The sequence below is a fragment of the Dromaius novaehollandiae genome, chromosome 6 (assembly GCF_036370855.1).
Source record: "Dromaius novaehollandiae isolate bDroNov1 chromosome 6, bDroNov1.hap1, whole genome shotgun sequence".
Taxonomy (NCBI): Eukaryota; Metazoa; Chordata; class Aves; order Casuariiformes; family Dromaiidae; genus Dromaius; species Dromaius novaehollandiae.
Genome location: NC_088103.1, coordinates 27,518,957 through 27,535,300, shown reverse-complemented (window position 1 = coordinate 27,535,300; position 16,344 = coordinate 27,518,957). Strand labels below are relative to the sequence as shown.

Below are 16,344 nucleotides of genomic sequence, written 5' to 3'. Positions count from 1 at the left end.
AGGCTCAACTTACCTGAAAGTTAAGGAGCTTCAACTCTGGTTCTAACTTTGAGACTAGGCCCTTTCTCTCCAAATAGAGAAAGCAGTTTCCTGGATCTGAGCATCCTCAGATAGATCCTCTTGAGTACATCTGCATATTAGCTAATACTATGTGTAGGCTGGTGTCTATAAATACCTGCAACCCTATGTGCTAGAGCTGTACCAACCAGCAGAGGTGGGGAAGGATCTTTGAGTTCACGTGGGTTCACCATTCCTGTCTGCTGCAGCCAGATTCAAGACTGAATTTGACCTGTGTTAGATGCCAAGCCTGAAACATTCCTGGATTTTTAGAGGTTGTATGAGCTTCAGTGAACTTCCCAGCCAGTCTCAAGGCTTGTAGTGACATGTAGAGGCAGGATACTTTCTCCCTCCTCTGGTACCTGCAGCAGAGTAACTATGGAGGCGCTCGCTCATGAAAGCATGGCTAGGAGCCTTCTCAACACAGTGGCACCAGGGAAGAAAATGTCTCCAGCTCTCAAGCAGGAAGTTCATGTGAGGTTTTCTTGCCAAACAGCTTTAGAAACCTACACGCTCTTTTAGGAAAGTAAGAGCAGACCAGACAGTGGTAAATTTTCTTACAGCTAAAGAACCTCAGACTGATGGGGGAAGAAGGGAGTTCAGTCTCCATTACCCCTTCTGTCCTTGGCACATGTGCAGGGGGAGATCTCCAGGTGGCAATTTTGATGACAGTTTATATGCAGTGTGGCTAACACGCTGGACTTTATTGCTAGTCTTGCAGTTTTGGGTGTATTTCTGCAGTCTGCTGTCCTGCAATCCAGTGATTATGTGAGAATCTTGGATTTCATTTTTAAGAAATGTGGTAACAGATAAAGCAGGATCCAAGTATGACCTAGAAATTAAAAACACAGAAGACAAAGTAAATATATATATACACACACAATGTATATATATATATACACATTATGATTTTCATTTCAGTCTCATCATATTTTGTAGCCTAAATCATGATTTTAATGCAATGTTTTGCAATGGATTGAGAGTTGTTTCAAATAAGTAGATAAGATGATAACTGTGGAGCGTGTAGATATGCAGCACAATGTTACAGTGCTCTCACAGGATACTTATGGCTGCAGAGTTACCATGTGCCAGGAGCAACTCTGAAGCAACTGCCATTTTCTCTTTTCGTTGTGATGCTCATATGAGCAAGCATGTACTCCTTCTGCCTTTTTCTCTCACAGAGGATATATTTGTTCTTTCTTTGGAGAAGGGTTTACATCCTCTTTGTCATCTCATTTACAACTCACGATATTCTTACCATCCATGCTGATATCTAATTGTGGTTTGGATCATGCTGTGGCCTTGGCCACAGAGAAGCTGTGAATTCCCCAGGTTAATTACACTTTGGGTACAAAAGAATCCATTTAAAACAAGCTTTCTGTTTCATTGGATGTCTTTGCATTTGTGTGATTTGAGAGATGGAAAACAGAAATGGAGAACTGAATGGAAGAATAAGAATCTGCATTTGCTGTCTCCTGGGCTCCACCCCAAACATTGAGTCCTAGGCTCCGTAATGTTATTAGCAGACATGACACATTTTGAGGCATTGTTCCAGGGAATGGTGCCAAGAAATCCTGACGGTGTGTCAGACATTCAGAAGGGGGATTGGTCCTACTCACCAGCTAGTGCTGTGGGCAGGCTCTCCCAAACCTGCTGCGATCATAGCAGGATGATAATAGAAGGATGAAGAGTACTCAGTGTCTCGTTTGTACCTTCTCTTTAAGGATCTCCATCATTTAGCGAATGTTTTTCAGTAGGCTTTAAATATTGCCTAGCATATTGTTTGGGCTTCTCATGTCTAATTCTGAGATACTAACTCGCTATTTGAGAACTGGAGCCCTCAACCCTGGTACTGCCTTTACCTGTAGTGAGAGACAGTCATTTCTTCAGTTTCTGGTCAAAACAGGACAGAGACAGAGTGTGATCTCCAGTTTCCTGAGTTGCGGAACAACGCTGTCTCAGTGGCTGGAATCTCAAAACTTGACTACTGGGTTGTTGTTCTGCTCTCTGATGTACATGTGCAAGGTGAGCCACAGTGTAGTTAAGCAACTGGTGCCAGTAGGCCACCAAGTTCAGGTAAGTGTGGTCTGTATGGTGACCACAGACATGGTATTTTAACATCAGAAGCACATGAGAAGCTGCAGACGGCGACAAAACTTACTTTTTTTCTGCAGGGGGGAGTGAAGTTGGCCGGAATTGTTAAAATTCTTCAGAAGCCTGGGGCAAAGGTTCTGACTGGTGACTGCTGCAGATCGGCAGTCATGTGAGCACGTTCTGTAAATGGGACGAAGGGCTGACTTCTGTATAATTGCACAAGGCAGTGCCTGATTTGTCTCAGCTATGGGCCACTTGCCCTGAGGGTAGGAACTGAGAGGGTGAGTCTGGTCCTGCAGCAAGTCCTGGGGCTGGTTCACACAGAAGGAACTTTGGGTTCCTTCCCCTACCAGTTATCTAGCTGAGCTATTCATCATCAGGCAAGTTCTCTGTAAAGGGCTAAAGCAAAGTGCATAAGGACAAAAAAGCTGCAGCAGAGCAAAGGTTGTGGCTTGTCCTAGGCTGTGTAAAACTTTGGAGCACATCCTGGAGCTGCAGAGATGTCCTCAGACCATGCTAATGCAAAGGTGGGGAGATGTTCCCCTCCAACTTGAGCTTTCTGCTTCTGGTGCCTTGGAAGCAATTCAAAGGCCAGACCAGGGCACCAGGTTGCCTGCAGCGCAGCTCCCATTGCCTGTATCAGGAAGGGATCCAGAGTGTGGCATGCAGACAGCAACTGTTGCTCAGCTCTTCCAGCTATCAGGAATAGATCTGACAAGCAATTAGAGCATGAATATATTACACAGCCGATGGGGGATGCCTTTGTTAAAACTTCTGACCCATACTTAGCTGCTGTTTACATTGGCGGCAGCTTCGAGGGTGGGCAAGACCCTACCTGCCTGTCTGTCTTTCTCCCTCTCTCTCCTTCCCCTGGTGGAGGGAGCCGGGGAGCTCTGCATCTCATTGGATATTTCAAATGCTTTCTGCACAAGTCATAATTAATGCCGAGTTGTGGAGCTGAGACCAGATGTGCTGCTGAGATTATCTCCCAGGGCAGATCGGCGCTCTCTGCTGTGTAGCGCTGGGTGAATGGAAAGTTGCCAGTGCTGGGACTCAGAATGTGTCTGATGCCTGAAGTCAGGACTTTCTTTTTCTGCCGCTCCTGCTGTCTGACACTGCCTGGTTTCTGCTTGAAGCTCAGCGCCTGTCATGTAGCGGAGTGCTGCACAAGAACGAGAGGTACGAGATGATTTTCCAGAGGTTTTAGTTGTTATGGTTTCCTTTTTTTAGAGGAAAAGCAGACATTTGAGCTGAGACTTAGGCAGAGGCTAAATATCTAAATATAGTAGCTGTCTTTATGAATGGGAAAGAGTGAGGAGGACTCAGTCTGTGGCCAAAAATACTGTCAGATTCCAACCTAGCATCTAATGATGGTTTTGGGAAAGTGTGTTTGTGTTTGTTTTCACCCAGAATATTTAAATGTGTATGTGTGGAGGAGAGTGAACATGTCATAATATGTGAAGGCTGATTTTTGTGGGGAATGGGCTCAGTATATGCCAAGTTCTGCCACAGACTCGTTTGTGTGACTTCGAGTGAGTTGCTTGATTTGATTTTCTTAGTTCCCGATCATCTGTCACTTCCTTTTCTTTCCTCCATTCTTGTCTACTTTGTCTAGCTGGATTGTTTAGTTTTTATGGACTCTTACTAGGCACGTACAGCTCCTAGCACTGTGGGGCTCCCTTTTCAATTGCTGCTGCAGTGATTGATACAGGATGTGCTTGCGGGGGACCAGGGGAGGAGAAAGGAGAGCGCTACAGGTGTGTGTGTGTTTTGTGCTGTGGAAGCGTATGCATCTCTGAACGTCTGCCCATGATTTTTTCTCTCTGCTTTCATGTGTGAGAGGGACAGATAAATGGGAGCCTAAACATGTATGTGGGAAGGTCAGAGCAGAAGCTTACATGTGCAGGTGAGCACGTACGCAGTCTCGTGCGTCCATAAACTGCAGGCTGTGAGGGTGTGCATACTGCTGTGCCGCAGCATCCAGGTGTGTGCCTGATTATCTTCCTGCACATCTTTTAATGTACGTATACTAATGTGTACAGCTGACATAGGTGTTTCTGGACTTTTCCCGCTTTAAGCACGTATGGAGTCCTCTGTCCTCTCTGAAGAAAGCCTCTTCAAGGACTGACTTTATTATCTCTGTCTTTAGTTTATTTTGGTTGAAATCAGAGCTCTGATGAGGAAAAAATGAAGCAGGGAGCATATATTTTCCTGCCCACTGCATGTCTGGACAGCATAGCTGAATGTATAGGCTTTGTATGCCTGGAGCTGGTGGGTGAGCTATTCAGGCCAGGACAGAGAGCCTGTCTGTGCCTTAGTCAGTACATCATTCCTGGCTCGCGTTTTCCACAAAGAGCCACCTAAATCTTTAAAGAACAGAGACAGTTTGTTGGAGTGGAGGAAAGAGATTCTGTAGCTCTGCTAGCCCATTTGTTTGGTATCTGTTGAATCTTTCTGAGATTAAGGATGTGGTCGCAGGCATGTCTTTTTCTTTTTTTCTTTTTTTTTTTCCCCTGCTTTGAAACCAAACAAAAGTGCCTAGCTCTAGATAAGGCTATAACAAGGAACGTTAACCCTTAGTTTGCTAGTAGCTTTTGGCTTTATATCCAGTCCCTGTTTGGGACTCTGGATGGCACTTGCTCCCCTTCCCCCGAATGAAGAGCAGGACTGTAATGCGTTCCAGCAGGATCATCGAATGGAGTGAAACACTGCCAAGTTCAGCCTGAGCTACAGGCCCCAGTGATTAAAAACAGGCCTGTGCCTCGAGGAGCCAGCAGATGAGGATGTATGCAACTGGCTCCATGTTTGCTTTTCCTTGCAAAGCAGGGCAGTCCCTGCCCAGCAATGCTGTCATAGCCTGGTGGTTTCAGGGACATTTGACTACCTCGGTTTTACAAGCCCTTGTGAGACCCAGCTGAAGTGAGATGAGCTTTACAGAGCTAACAGGATACTGCCTCCCCAGTCTGCCCTGTTTAGCCCTGGAGATTGAACTAGGTGAATCTGCTATGTCTCTTGTCAGCATAGCTGTGTCTGTGAGAGCCCTAACGCTAATTTTCCTGAGGGGAGACATAGTCAAGGCCCCCCAGCAGATGCCCAGATGGAAAGATTTCTGCCAGCCCAGGACTGGCAGTAGCTCCAACTTGCATTGGCAATCCTTTTCCAGCCCCGCTGCAAAGACAGCCCCACTCCCCTCTCAGTTTGCTCTTTCTCTTAACGCTAACCCTCATTTCTGCTTCCAAGCCTTAGATGAGATGTACAGCCATTGCACAGATGAACAGTTTCTCCAAACCAGCTCACTTGGCATTCCTGCTTGTCTTTGGCCGCCCTCTTCCAGCCCCACTCTAACTGCAGCTTTATACTTTCTCTCTCTAAAGCTAAAATACACCCTAACCCTAACGTTCTTACTGCCAAGAGGTGTAGCAACGTGAGCAACACCTGGGGTGTCCCCTGTCTGTGGTTCAGCAAAAAAAATTAGGGTGGAAAGAAAGAGAAAATGTAGGGCTGCAATGGGAGTGCAGCTGGAAAGGGGCTGCCAAAAGAAAGTTAGAGCAGCCAAGAGACCTGGGCTAGGATAAAGATTTCTTCTAGGCATCGTTTGAGGGGCCAAGACTAAGGCTGCCCAAGAAACTTAGTTATGGTTGGGGCTGAGAGAAAAAGAAAGCATAGAGTTGCAGTGTGAGTGCGTCTGGAAGGGAACTGCCAAAGGAGAGTGGAGGCTGCATGGAGACCCGGGCTAGGAGAAGTCTTTGGTCTGGGCAATTGCTGGAGGACCTTGTTTACAGCCCCATAAAATAATTAGGGTTGAGGCTGAGCAAAAGACAAAGCAGAGAGCTTCAGTTGAAGTGGTGTTGGAAGGGGTCTGCAAAGGGAAGATGGAGTTGTCAACAGACTTGATTTAGGAGAAGTGTTTTGTCTGGGCAATGCTTGGGGGCCTTTTCTAGCACTCCCCTGGAAACTCAGGATTCAGGTTTAGGAGAAATAGAAAATGTAGATCTGCAGTTGGAGTTGGGCCATAATGGGACTGCCAAAGCAGAGGGGGGCTGCCAAGAGAGCTGGCCTGGTCTTTCATCCGGCAATGGCTGGAGGGGCTTTTCTCTGCCTCCGCAGAAACTGGCTAACCTGGAGGGCTGTGTGAGCTCTGCCATGCAGAGCCCTTCAGCGCACACTGTTGCACAGGAAGGAACCTTGTTTGTGCCAGTCCAGCTCCTTTCACTTGTCATATCACAGGGTAGATCAGCTTCATCCTCGCTTATATCAGTCTTGATTTCATAGCTATTTCTGCCTGTTATGTATTTGAAATAGCGTGAACATAGGAAGGTGAGCAGTATTGCAGTAGAAGAGTATTACAGTGCTCTGGTATCCTCCAAAGACTAATGTTTCTATCCAGGAGAAAAGGGTGCTATCAAGCTGCATGCCTGAGAAGGAGGGAAGGTTTGGGATCACCAGCGTCTGGTTTTGCAGCAGCCACCTAGAGAAACAACGTTGTGTTTGCAGAAGGTCTATCTGCTTCTATTTATGGATTTGAAAGTATGTCACCTTTCCATCTTCATCTGGTAGTTTAAAGTCACATTCCTTAACCTCTATATCTCCTGTGATCCGGGCAAGCACAGACTGATGTTGCCTGAAATGCATTAGAGCATGTCACTGACCACAGGCCAGCCAAGGCTAGGGAAAAGGAGACAAAGCTTCACACAGCTAGTGGAGATTATGCATGCAGTCATCCTGTGCGTGTGTTCACATACATATGTGTCTGATTCTGCTTTCCCCCTTGCTTGGGATTAGTCTAGAGCACCCAAACGTGGGCTTCTGGAAGAATATTAACTCCATGCTCTATATCTGCAGGCATGCAGAGCACTTACCTCTTTCCCAGTCATTCTCGAGATTGACTCTTTTGGAAACAGGGCCATGATTCTACAAGTAGAGATTTCGGAAGACAAGTGTTGCTATATTGTGATTGTCCTGACATCTACCACAGACCTATGTCCCTAAACTTATATATATCTTACATCTAGAAAAGTGAATACCAAATACCATTTTGAGGAAATAGGTTTGGTGGGAGGAAACCTGGATATGGAGGGGTTTTTTTGTCTCTAGGGTGCACAGCTTGGTGTCTGGCCCAAGCTTGCTGTAACTAATGCTGAAGGACCTTGATTTGCATTGGCCCATGGCCCAGGATCAAGCATTCAGTTCGGAGGAAGGGGGAGACAAGGTTATTAGCAGGATAGCATGAAGGAGGTTAGACAGGTGCTCCTCCTCAGCCTTTCACTGGTGAGGGGCCTGCACTGTACCTCTGGATGGGGATGTTTTTTGAGAAAGCAGGCTGGAAAGGTTGTTCTTTCATGGCCGCCCAGCCTCTCCAAGTGCCTTGGAAGCCCTTGGACAATGCTGAGTCCCACATTCTGAGCAGTCTTGCTGTGCTGCTTTGCTCTGCCCCCTAATGACAACAGGGATTACTTGATGAGATTACAAAGTAACCTGTGCAAAAGCAGGAGGAGATTCCCTGCCCCAGAATGTAACTTTAGAGACACACACCTCAGTGAAAACTCATAAACAGATTAGAAACTAGAACTAGGAAAACCTTTACTCTGCAAGAAAACCAGAATTTACAGTGATAAAGATAATTCACTCCCACGTTCCAGGGCATAGTATCTTGGTAGGATAAGGAGGGAATTTCTTTCAAGACTCTTCATGGCTCTCCAGCTCTGATACTGCAATGCAGTTGTGTAGGCTGAAGTGTGTGGAAAGGTTCTGTCTTCTGATGTATCACAAACTGGCAGGGAAAGGACTTGGATTTTGGATGCTTCTTGCACACTTCGTTCAGAGAGTTGAAACTGAGGTTGGTGGAAAATTTGTTTCAGCAAGGATTTAGCAGGGTTGGACTGAATACAGAATGCAGGTTTGATTTGATATGACTTATCCCATGGAGGATAGTGAATGGTGGTTAGGAGATTTCCTGCCAGGAGTCATCAGCCTCCCATGAATACAGCACTAAAATAAAAATGGAAAATGTGGTTACTCACAGGAAGGTAAGTAGAGGTTTAAGAAATAAGCAAATCCTCTGCCCTGGTGTAACTATGTACATGCATCATTGCGACCACAGTGTAGCTCCAGTATTGTATGATGCTATTTTTTTCAGACCTGCAGGATTGAGTGCTAAATGTGTGATCTAAAGCTCCTTGAAATGAGTGAAAAGTTTCTTGTTGCTTTGAGTGATCTTTGAATAGAATTTCTGATATGGTCTCATCTTGTTTGAAATTGAGTAGATTTGGGGATTCTGACACTTACTGAATACCTCGTTTCCAAAATATGGTTAACTTGAATGATATCCTCCCTGACTCCTCTACACCTGGTAGGGTGCTACAATTATGGTTTCAGAACATGTTTCCCAGGCTGTGTTTTAGATGGAACAGTCCCCTAGAGGCAGAGATTGAACTAAGACCTCTGAATCGTAAAGCCTGAGCCTTTTCTGCATTGTCCAAAAGGTCTGGTGCCAGTAGTGGTGCTCAGCAGCTGGTATTGGTCAGGAACTCCCACTTGCCCAGAGAGGGAGCCAGTGCTTCGCACTAGATGATACATCTGCCATAGGTTTGGCTTAAGAAGAACCAATGGCCAGCCCGTGTTTAGAGTATCTGGTGCTTCTGATACTTTTGAGGTGCAGGAAGTTGTTTTAGCAACTTTAGTAGTTTAGTAACATTTTAGTAGGAAGGGCAATTAATTGCATATATTTTACTGCCTATTTTAATTTTGATTTGTTGATTTAAATTAAAGGAAAAGAAATAGCAATCCTAAGCTTTCAGGATGGTGGGGGATTTTAACAACAGCCAGTTCTAATTTTGACAACTGTATTCTGTCATGTTAGCAGTCCCGTGGCAGGCTTGCTTCTCATCCTACCTGTTGGGCTATGCAGCTGCAAACTGTTAAAGGATAGCTGTGTCCTACCTAAGATGTGGGTGCATGCAGAAAGTGATTGTGTCCCATAAAGTCAGTGTAGCCTTTGTTTTGGAATCCTTGGGACAGAAGATGCTGTGGAAGTACAATCATTTAATCCATGCATCATCAGTCAGTCACCACAGCTGCAGATAACCATAAGCAATGCTGCTTCTGTTATGTCTTCTTGGCTATAATGGGTATAAACTGACCCAGGGCAGAGGTTAAAGCACTCCTAAGCAGAACAAAATGCTCAGCATGTAATTCTGCTTGTTTTTAAAAATCATTTTATTCTTCTGAATGTGTTAGAAACTGGACCTTCATGCCAGCTTCATTGTCTACTTGTGAAACAGTTTCCACTCCCTCATCCTGTGCCTTGTGCAGTAGCTCATGGAAAATTGCAGCTTACAGCAGAACGTCTCTTTTGCTGTCTGTTGGCAGGGATCTTTGGGCAGCGGTTGGAGGACACAGTACAGTACGAGAGGAAATATGGCCAGCGGCTGGCCCCGCTGCTGGTGGAACAGTGTGTGGATTTTATTAGGGAGCGAGGTCTTACTGAGGAGGGGCTCTTCCGGATGCCTGGCCAAGCCAACCTTGTCAAAGATCTGCAGGATTCCTTCGACTGTGGAGAGAAGCCCCTCTTTGACAGGTGAGTTGGCATCACCAAATTCAGGCTGGTTTACCTCTGGCAAGTAAAATCTGACAGAAATGACCTGGAAGTGGCTATTATAGTTAGATGTTCTTTCCACATCATTATTTTCTTCATTAAAACGCTCCTTGGGGCTTTCTTCTGCATCATGCTGAGTGCTGTGGCCTACGTTCAGCTAAGTGCTTGAGCAGAAGAAGAAATTTGAGTCCAGCAGTCCAGATGGGGCTACTCCAGTGTTTAGCTTAAGCACATACTGAAATGCTTTGGTAGACTTGGGTGCAGGATACCCAGCAACTGATGGATCCCACTATAGTAATGCCTATGACAGAGGTGAACTGGGAGTCTTAACTGCTTTCAGGAGCTGCATCCTCCCTTCTTCACAGTGGATCTGCCCTCCTCCTTTGTCACTAGGCTTTAGAATAGTCACCAGCATCTCACAGATTTTCCCTGGCTATTACGTGTCCAATGTAGAGAGTTGTCAGCATGTTGCAGCAAAGCATTTTCTGACCCTGGAAGGGGGATTCTTGGCCAAAATGAATTCTTTTGGTCCAGAATTTCAGCAACAGAGATGGAACTGATGCGACCTAAATTCAAAACTGAATGTATCTTGGGTGCGGTGCTTTTGCATTCTGTTTTGCTTTTTCAACAGAACTTTCAGGTTTTTTTTGTTTTTTTGTTTTTTTGTTTTTTGTTTTTTTTAAGAAAAATGGCCTTTTTTTCCCTTATAACAATGTTGATGTAATCACTCCTGCCTGGGACAAAGAAATGTTAGCTGCCTTTTGGTCCTACTGACCATGTCAATGTCAGGGAGCAGCAAGGGCCAGCTGCTTCACAAGAGAAGGTGAGCCAGGAGCTACAATAACAAGCAGTACAATACAGCTGTAATAACAATGCAATAACAAGCCTATTAGAGGCAGTGGCACAGTGACCTAGTCCCACAGTACCCAAAATAAGGCAAGCAGGGCAGGTCAGAGACAGCCTGAGGACTGCTGGGCAGGTCCACAGTGATGAGGCAGCTCTGAGGTCAGGCTAGGAGGTCAGTCTGTGGGTCAAGGTCTGGGACAAGATCAGTGTGGTCCATGGCCAGGCACTGGCATGGCTGTGACACCGGAGGAGCTGTAGCTCAGGCAGGGGACAGATGGCAGAGGCTCAGCTAAAAGCAACTCCCATGGGAAGGAGTCAGCCCTGGCAGAAACCTCTGTGCAGCACTGTCTGGGAGCGCTCAATCCCAGGTCACCAAAGGTAGGGGACAGCCCTCAGCTGCACTATCTCCACCTCAGTCCTGAGCCCAGACACACAGACCTCTAGGAGAAGGGCCCTTACAGCCAAATCCTGTCCATCCCCTCTAACTAGCATTTTCTTCCCTCTCCCACATGCACGTGCTACCCAGAGTGAAGGTCAGCATTGTGCTAACCTAAACAGTCCTTTAAGAAATGGCCTTTGACCCTAATGGACTCCTGAACTCCCGGGATATTGAATCCAGGCCCATTGCATAGATCTGGCCTGATGTCTATTACAAGCCCAGGAGTGGGATCAGTTCTGAGATCCAGACTTGGAGACCTGCATCCATCTCTTGCTGAAACCCACCAGGCCTGCTTTCCTAGCTGACATAGGCAGTGTCTGAACTCAGATGTTATTGCTGGTATGTCAGCCGAGGGGGTTCCTTTCCCCTTGGAGACCTGCAGCCAGTCTCCACCCTGCAGATACCCTTCCTGCATCTGCTAAAGGAAGGGGTAGTATCCCCTGCAATGGGCAGTACAGTGTTTGCTCTCACCCTGGAAGAATATCCTTAGAGTTTATTGGGAAAATTCTTCTAATTCTTCCCTCATCTCAGCTTCTAGGCCACCCATCCTCCTTTCTTTGATTCTTAACCACAGTCTCCTTAATTGGAAGCATCAAATATTTAGAAATATTTTCATGGAAAAAAAAAGTTTGAAATTTTCAAATTGTCTCACTTCATCTTTTCTTAAACAGAATCTTTAACTAAGTGTCTGGATGTTGTCCTTCAGAATTAGAATTGTCTCAATTGATGTGGGAAATGAATTAAGTTATTTTGGAAAACACATGTTCTGGAACAAGAGTATCTACAGAAGGAATTAATCAGGAATAGCAGTTTCACTTTCATGTCTTGCCTTAGTCTAACCGTAGTAATTTCACTGTGAAGAAAGTCATGAAGATGAACAAACCTCCCCCCAACATTCTTAAAGCAGAAAGTACCATTATTTGCACAGGCATTTGTACTGGCTGAATAGATCAGTGATAAACCTCACCTTTAATTGAAGTGGTGCAGATCTCCGGGAAGGACTGTCTGCCTTTTGTCCAGTTAGTCTGAAATGTGGTATCACAGAACTGAAGTTTCAGCACAGAATTAGAGCCGGGAAGCATGGGGGTAGTGGGGTAGTAAGACAGTCGAAGACCCCCCCCCCCAGCCCTCTTGCTGTAGCTTCTCGAAGCCATCACCATCACTGCAGCTGGCAGGCCTGGCTCTCTGGCCTTTGCTATCTGTAGTCACAGCTAGTGGCAAAGGAGAGCCAAAACCCTGCCTGAGTGAAATGCTTCTCTTCCTAGCAAGGGTGATTTCCTGTATGTGTATCTAAAATTATCCATGTGTGGCCTAGGAAGCATAGGCAAAGGCAGGTATTTTCTGCAAGTGTGAAATCCATATGCTTATTTCCAAATCAGGTACAATGAAAGGAATATACTTTTTTCTAGTTGCAGTCAGTGCTTTTAGATGTCTTTTGCATACACAAGGAACTCAAGCTGGCTTGATCTAAATGAAAATCTCTGCTAGAGCATGCCTGCGCCATGGTGGATCTCTGTGATGAGTGATAATTAAAATACTTATTTTTAAAAGCCAAAGGTTGGGGTCTTAAATGCATATGTAGATACTTTGAAAAGGCCAAGGTTTGCTGTTTTGGAAGCACCTATTGCTTTCTGCTCCTACTGCCCCTCCATGCCACTGACAGGCTGGATTTCACCTGGCCTTGTGGGTGAAACAATAAACCGCAGTCAGTGGACCTGAGGCTGTAGGCTGGGCTCTGATACTGAGTGATGGTTGCATCAACCATCTGTGCCTGAAACTCCACAATAAAAAAGCGAATAAGGGTAGTGACCTCATCTGTAAAGCATTTGTGATCAACTGACAAAAACTGCTATGTAAAACTGCAGTGCTCTCAAATATGATGGAGCTGTTTAATATGAATAGCATTGCGAGAATTAGCAGTAAGTGGTCAAATATTTGTACGTATTAAAACAGTGGCAACTTCCTTTTGTAATTTTTCCTGTTTTTAGCTATGTTCCTGATATCAGTATGCTTGCCTGTCTACTTCTCTTCTCTCCCAATAACTTGAAAATTATTGGCAAGTTTTAGTAAAATAACAGGGATGAATTTTCCCAAGAGAATTGAGTCCAAAGTTTTTCATAAGAATAGAATAAAAGCAGAGTCATTGTGAATCCTTTGTCTGTGGAAAGGCTGCTGTGTGACCTCAGCTCTTTTAGACTTGAGAATCCACATATGAAAAAGTCCTTACAACTGCCTTGACCACCAAATAAACTTCAGTTAGAGCTTGAGACACTTTAGAAACTGAAGTAAGACAATGATGAGACACAAATTCATAGAAAACTGGGCTGTCATATTTCTAGGGGTGAGAAACTGAAGGGTCAACTTGTACCTGTATTAGGCTCCTATTGCTGAGAATGCGCTGGGCCACACGGGATGTATAGTGTTTCCCAATAGTACTCTGGGAAACTTAATTGTTAGCTGTTGCTTATTGAAACATTTAGGCAGTCATGACGATATTACAGGTTTTACCTGTCATTCTTGGGTAGCAGTGATGTTTGTGCTTCTATGCTAAGACAAAAGAAACTTAGTGTTATGTTTTGAGCTAGATCCAGGAATGTTTGAGAGTCAGTACACGGGGAAATTTTAGTCTCCCTAATTTACCTTTCCACAGTTTGAATGCAGATAACTTCACTACGTCCCTGATTGCTGGGCAGAGCTGAGGTGTCTCACTCATGTGGGTTGTGTCTATTCGGGAGCCCTGTTGAGCTCCTTGTGCCTGTATTTTGCATCAGCAAAAGGCAGAATATCTGGCAGAGTTGATTACTTTTCAAAAAAAAGTTTTAAAGCATACAAAGCAGAAGAGATTCAGCTTTTAGACAGAGGTGAGGATTTGAGGCTCTGTTGCCCATGGTTACTGCTGTGCTTTTCACAGAATTTCTTACAGACTGGCAGGGCAATGGTGGGCCGGAGGGAGCTGGTGACACAATCTGTCTAGACCTCCAATGGTCTAAACTTTTGAAAAGGTCATCTGCAAAGATTAATGAAGTTGTACAAGAGGAGATCTGGAATGAGAGAAAGATACTGTCTTGGATCAAAAATCAGCTAGGAAATGGAAAGGGAAGAACAGGTGCCTCTTCATCATGGGATCTGACACAACTTAAAGAAGGAGAGAGAAGAAGGGAGAGAAACTCCTGGAGTGGGACAGAAAAGAAAAGTTGTGATATGCCAGCATAATGGAATGGTAAATTCCAGATGCCGCAGCCCGGGGGAGATGTGACCCCCAAGCTGGGTAGCCACGCCGAACGGCAACAGAGGGTCTGGGGGAAATAGAGCTGCCTCCATTTTTTTTCTGAAGGATCAACCTGTGCACTCAAGAGCCTGGCCCATCATACACAGAACTGGATGCTGGCTGGGAAAGTATCAGGCAGAAGGGATCAGGGAGAGGAGCAGAGCTTATACTACCGTCTCAAAGCCTGGATCTGTTTGACTGCATGAGGATGCAGAGCTCTGTTGTCAGTGCCACAGTGATCACTGTGTGCTTGCCTGGACTGTGTTGCTCAGTTTCCTGATCCACACTGGCTGAGGAACCACAGCGCCATCAAACCTTATGCAGTGCTGTAGGCATATCCCTTCTTCTGCCTGTATTGCCCCAGATGCATTCTTACCTTGAGAGAGTGGGTGATTTCCCCCAATTCCAGGTAGCCCTTCCTGTCTGGTACAGGCCTGTGGCAGAACAGCCTCCCTCCATGTGTCTGCTTTGTCCCTCTCTCCAAGAGGGGCCTTCCTGTGCCCCTCCGGAAGGTGGTCAGCCTTCGAGTAGCATGGGTTTCTAAATTTCCTTTCCTCTTCTGTCATTGCAGCAACACAGATGTTCACACTGTGGCGTCCCTCCTGAAGCTTTACCTCCGAGAGCTGCCAGAGCCTGTCATACCCTTTGCCAAATATGAAGACTTTCTTTCTTGTGGACAGCTACTCTCAAAAGACGAGGGAGAGGTCAGTGGTCCTTCTAATCTGCCTCCTTCCACCTTGAAGGTTTTTCCCAAGTCTCAGTGGAGTACAGCTTTCTTCTCCTCACTTTTTAGCCCTGATTTAAAATCAGTGAAGTTCCTGGGAACCTTCCCCTGATTTTTTCTGAAGCTGTGAGTTGTGCATTATTATCACAGGCTCCTGCTTGAGGCAGGAGCATCTTCAAAGTACATCTTGTAGCCCTGTGCTTTCTTCTGAAAAAAGTTTTTCTGTAGTATAACCAGTAACAGATGCAAGGTAGGAGACCTGTGTTCCTTTCCAGCTTTGCTGTTGACTCATTAGCAAGCTGTAGGAAGTTACTCCTTTCTGTATTTTCAGTGTCATATATCAGAAGAGCTTGTTCTGACTCCCAGAGTTTTTGGTGAATTGGAAGCTGAGTTTCATAGAGGAAAGGCACTACAAAAGGGCAGACTGTGTTAGTATCCCAAACTGGGGGAAATAATGCTATGAATTCCTTGCCAGAACCTTCCTGTGGTGATGTTCTGTTTGGTTTCCAGGCAAGGGAAGGGGCTGACAAAAACCTCCCAAGTCTGTGGCAATCATGGAAATTTTGATTCACCTCTTTGGAGGAGTGGGATAATTTACAATGTGATTGATTGATCTGTTCCATCCATATTGCTCCCCTCATGGTGATATTTGAGCTCTTTGCTGACTACAGGGCACTTTGGATCTGGTCTACTGTGGGTGGGACTGTGCCACCTTCTAAAAAGAGATTCAAAGATGTTGTAAGCCTTATTACAAGTGTCAGCTAAAGAAATGCAGAGGCCTGAGGGCTTGGAAGTCACAGGGCACAATTCTATCCATTTTCTGTGTGTGGCCTCAAGTGCATGCTCACATTTCCCTGTCTCTAGTGGGGATTGTAAAAACCTATTCGTTACTGAGAGCCTGGGGTTCACCTTTAGTTCAAGTGGCAGAAGTCTCTGGGGAAATTCAGTCCTTGATGATGCCTGTAAGAAGATGCTTGTTTGCGTGCATCAAAGGCAATGCATCCAGAGCGTCTCTTTTCTATGGGCAAAAGGCAGGTTTGTTACTGCTTGAGCCTATCTGTACTCATGCAATCTATCCTCTAGCCAACTCTGGGAGAGCAAATACCTGTACATGACAAAGTACGGAGTACTACATGCTTGTAGATCCTGGACACAGCCATTGTGTCCATTCACTAGTGCTGTCTCTTAATCGGTGCAGCTATGTGTCTGCTAGCTCCAAAACCTGCTCATTTTCTGTCTTAGTCTCACTCAAATTGGGCATCTCTGCAGGATGCTATGTTACAGACTGCAGAACTCACAAGAACTCACTCACTCTTGAGCTC

At 45.4% G+C, this 16,344-nt stretch overlaps 1 protein-coding gene across 3 annotated transcripts in view; it reads left to right on the top strand.

Moving 5' to 3' along the window:
- LOC112989233 (rho GTPase-activating protein 22) overlaps nt 1-16,344 on the top strand; it is a 64,528-nt gene that overhangs the window by 31,661 nt on the left and 16,523 nt on the right. For 2 of the 3 annotated variants that reach the window (XM_026110233.2, XM_026110236.2), the window contains exons 3-4: nt 9,520-9,727; nt 14,870-15,002. In XM_026110233.2, coding sequence (XP_025966018.1) covers nt 9,520-9,727; nt 14,870-15,002 — 341 coding nt within the window. Of the gene's footprint in view, nt 1-3,094; nt 3,331-9,519; nt 9,728-14,869; nt 15,003-16,344 lie in introns of those variants that run through there. The other variant, XM_026110238.2, reaches the window with a different exon arrangement.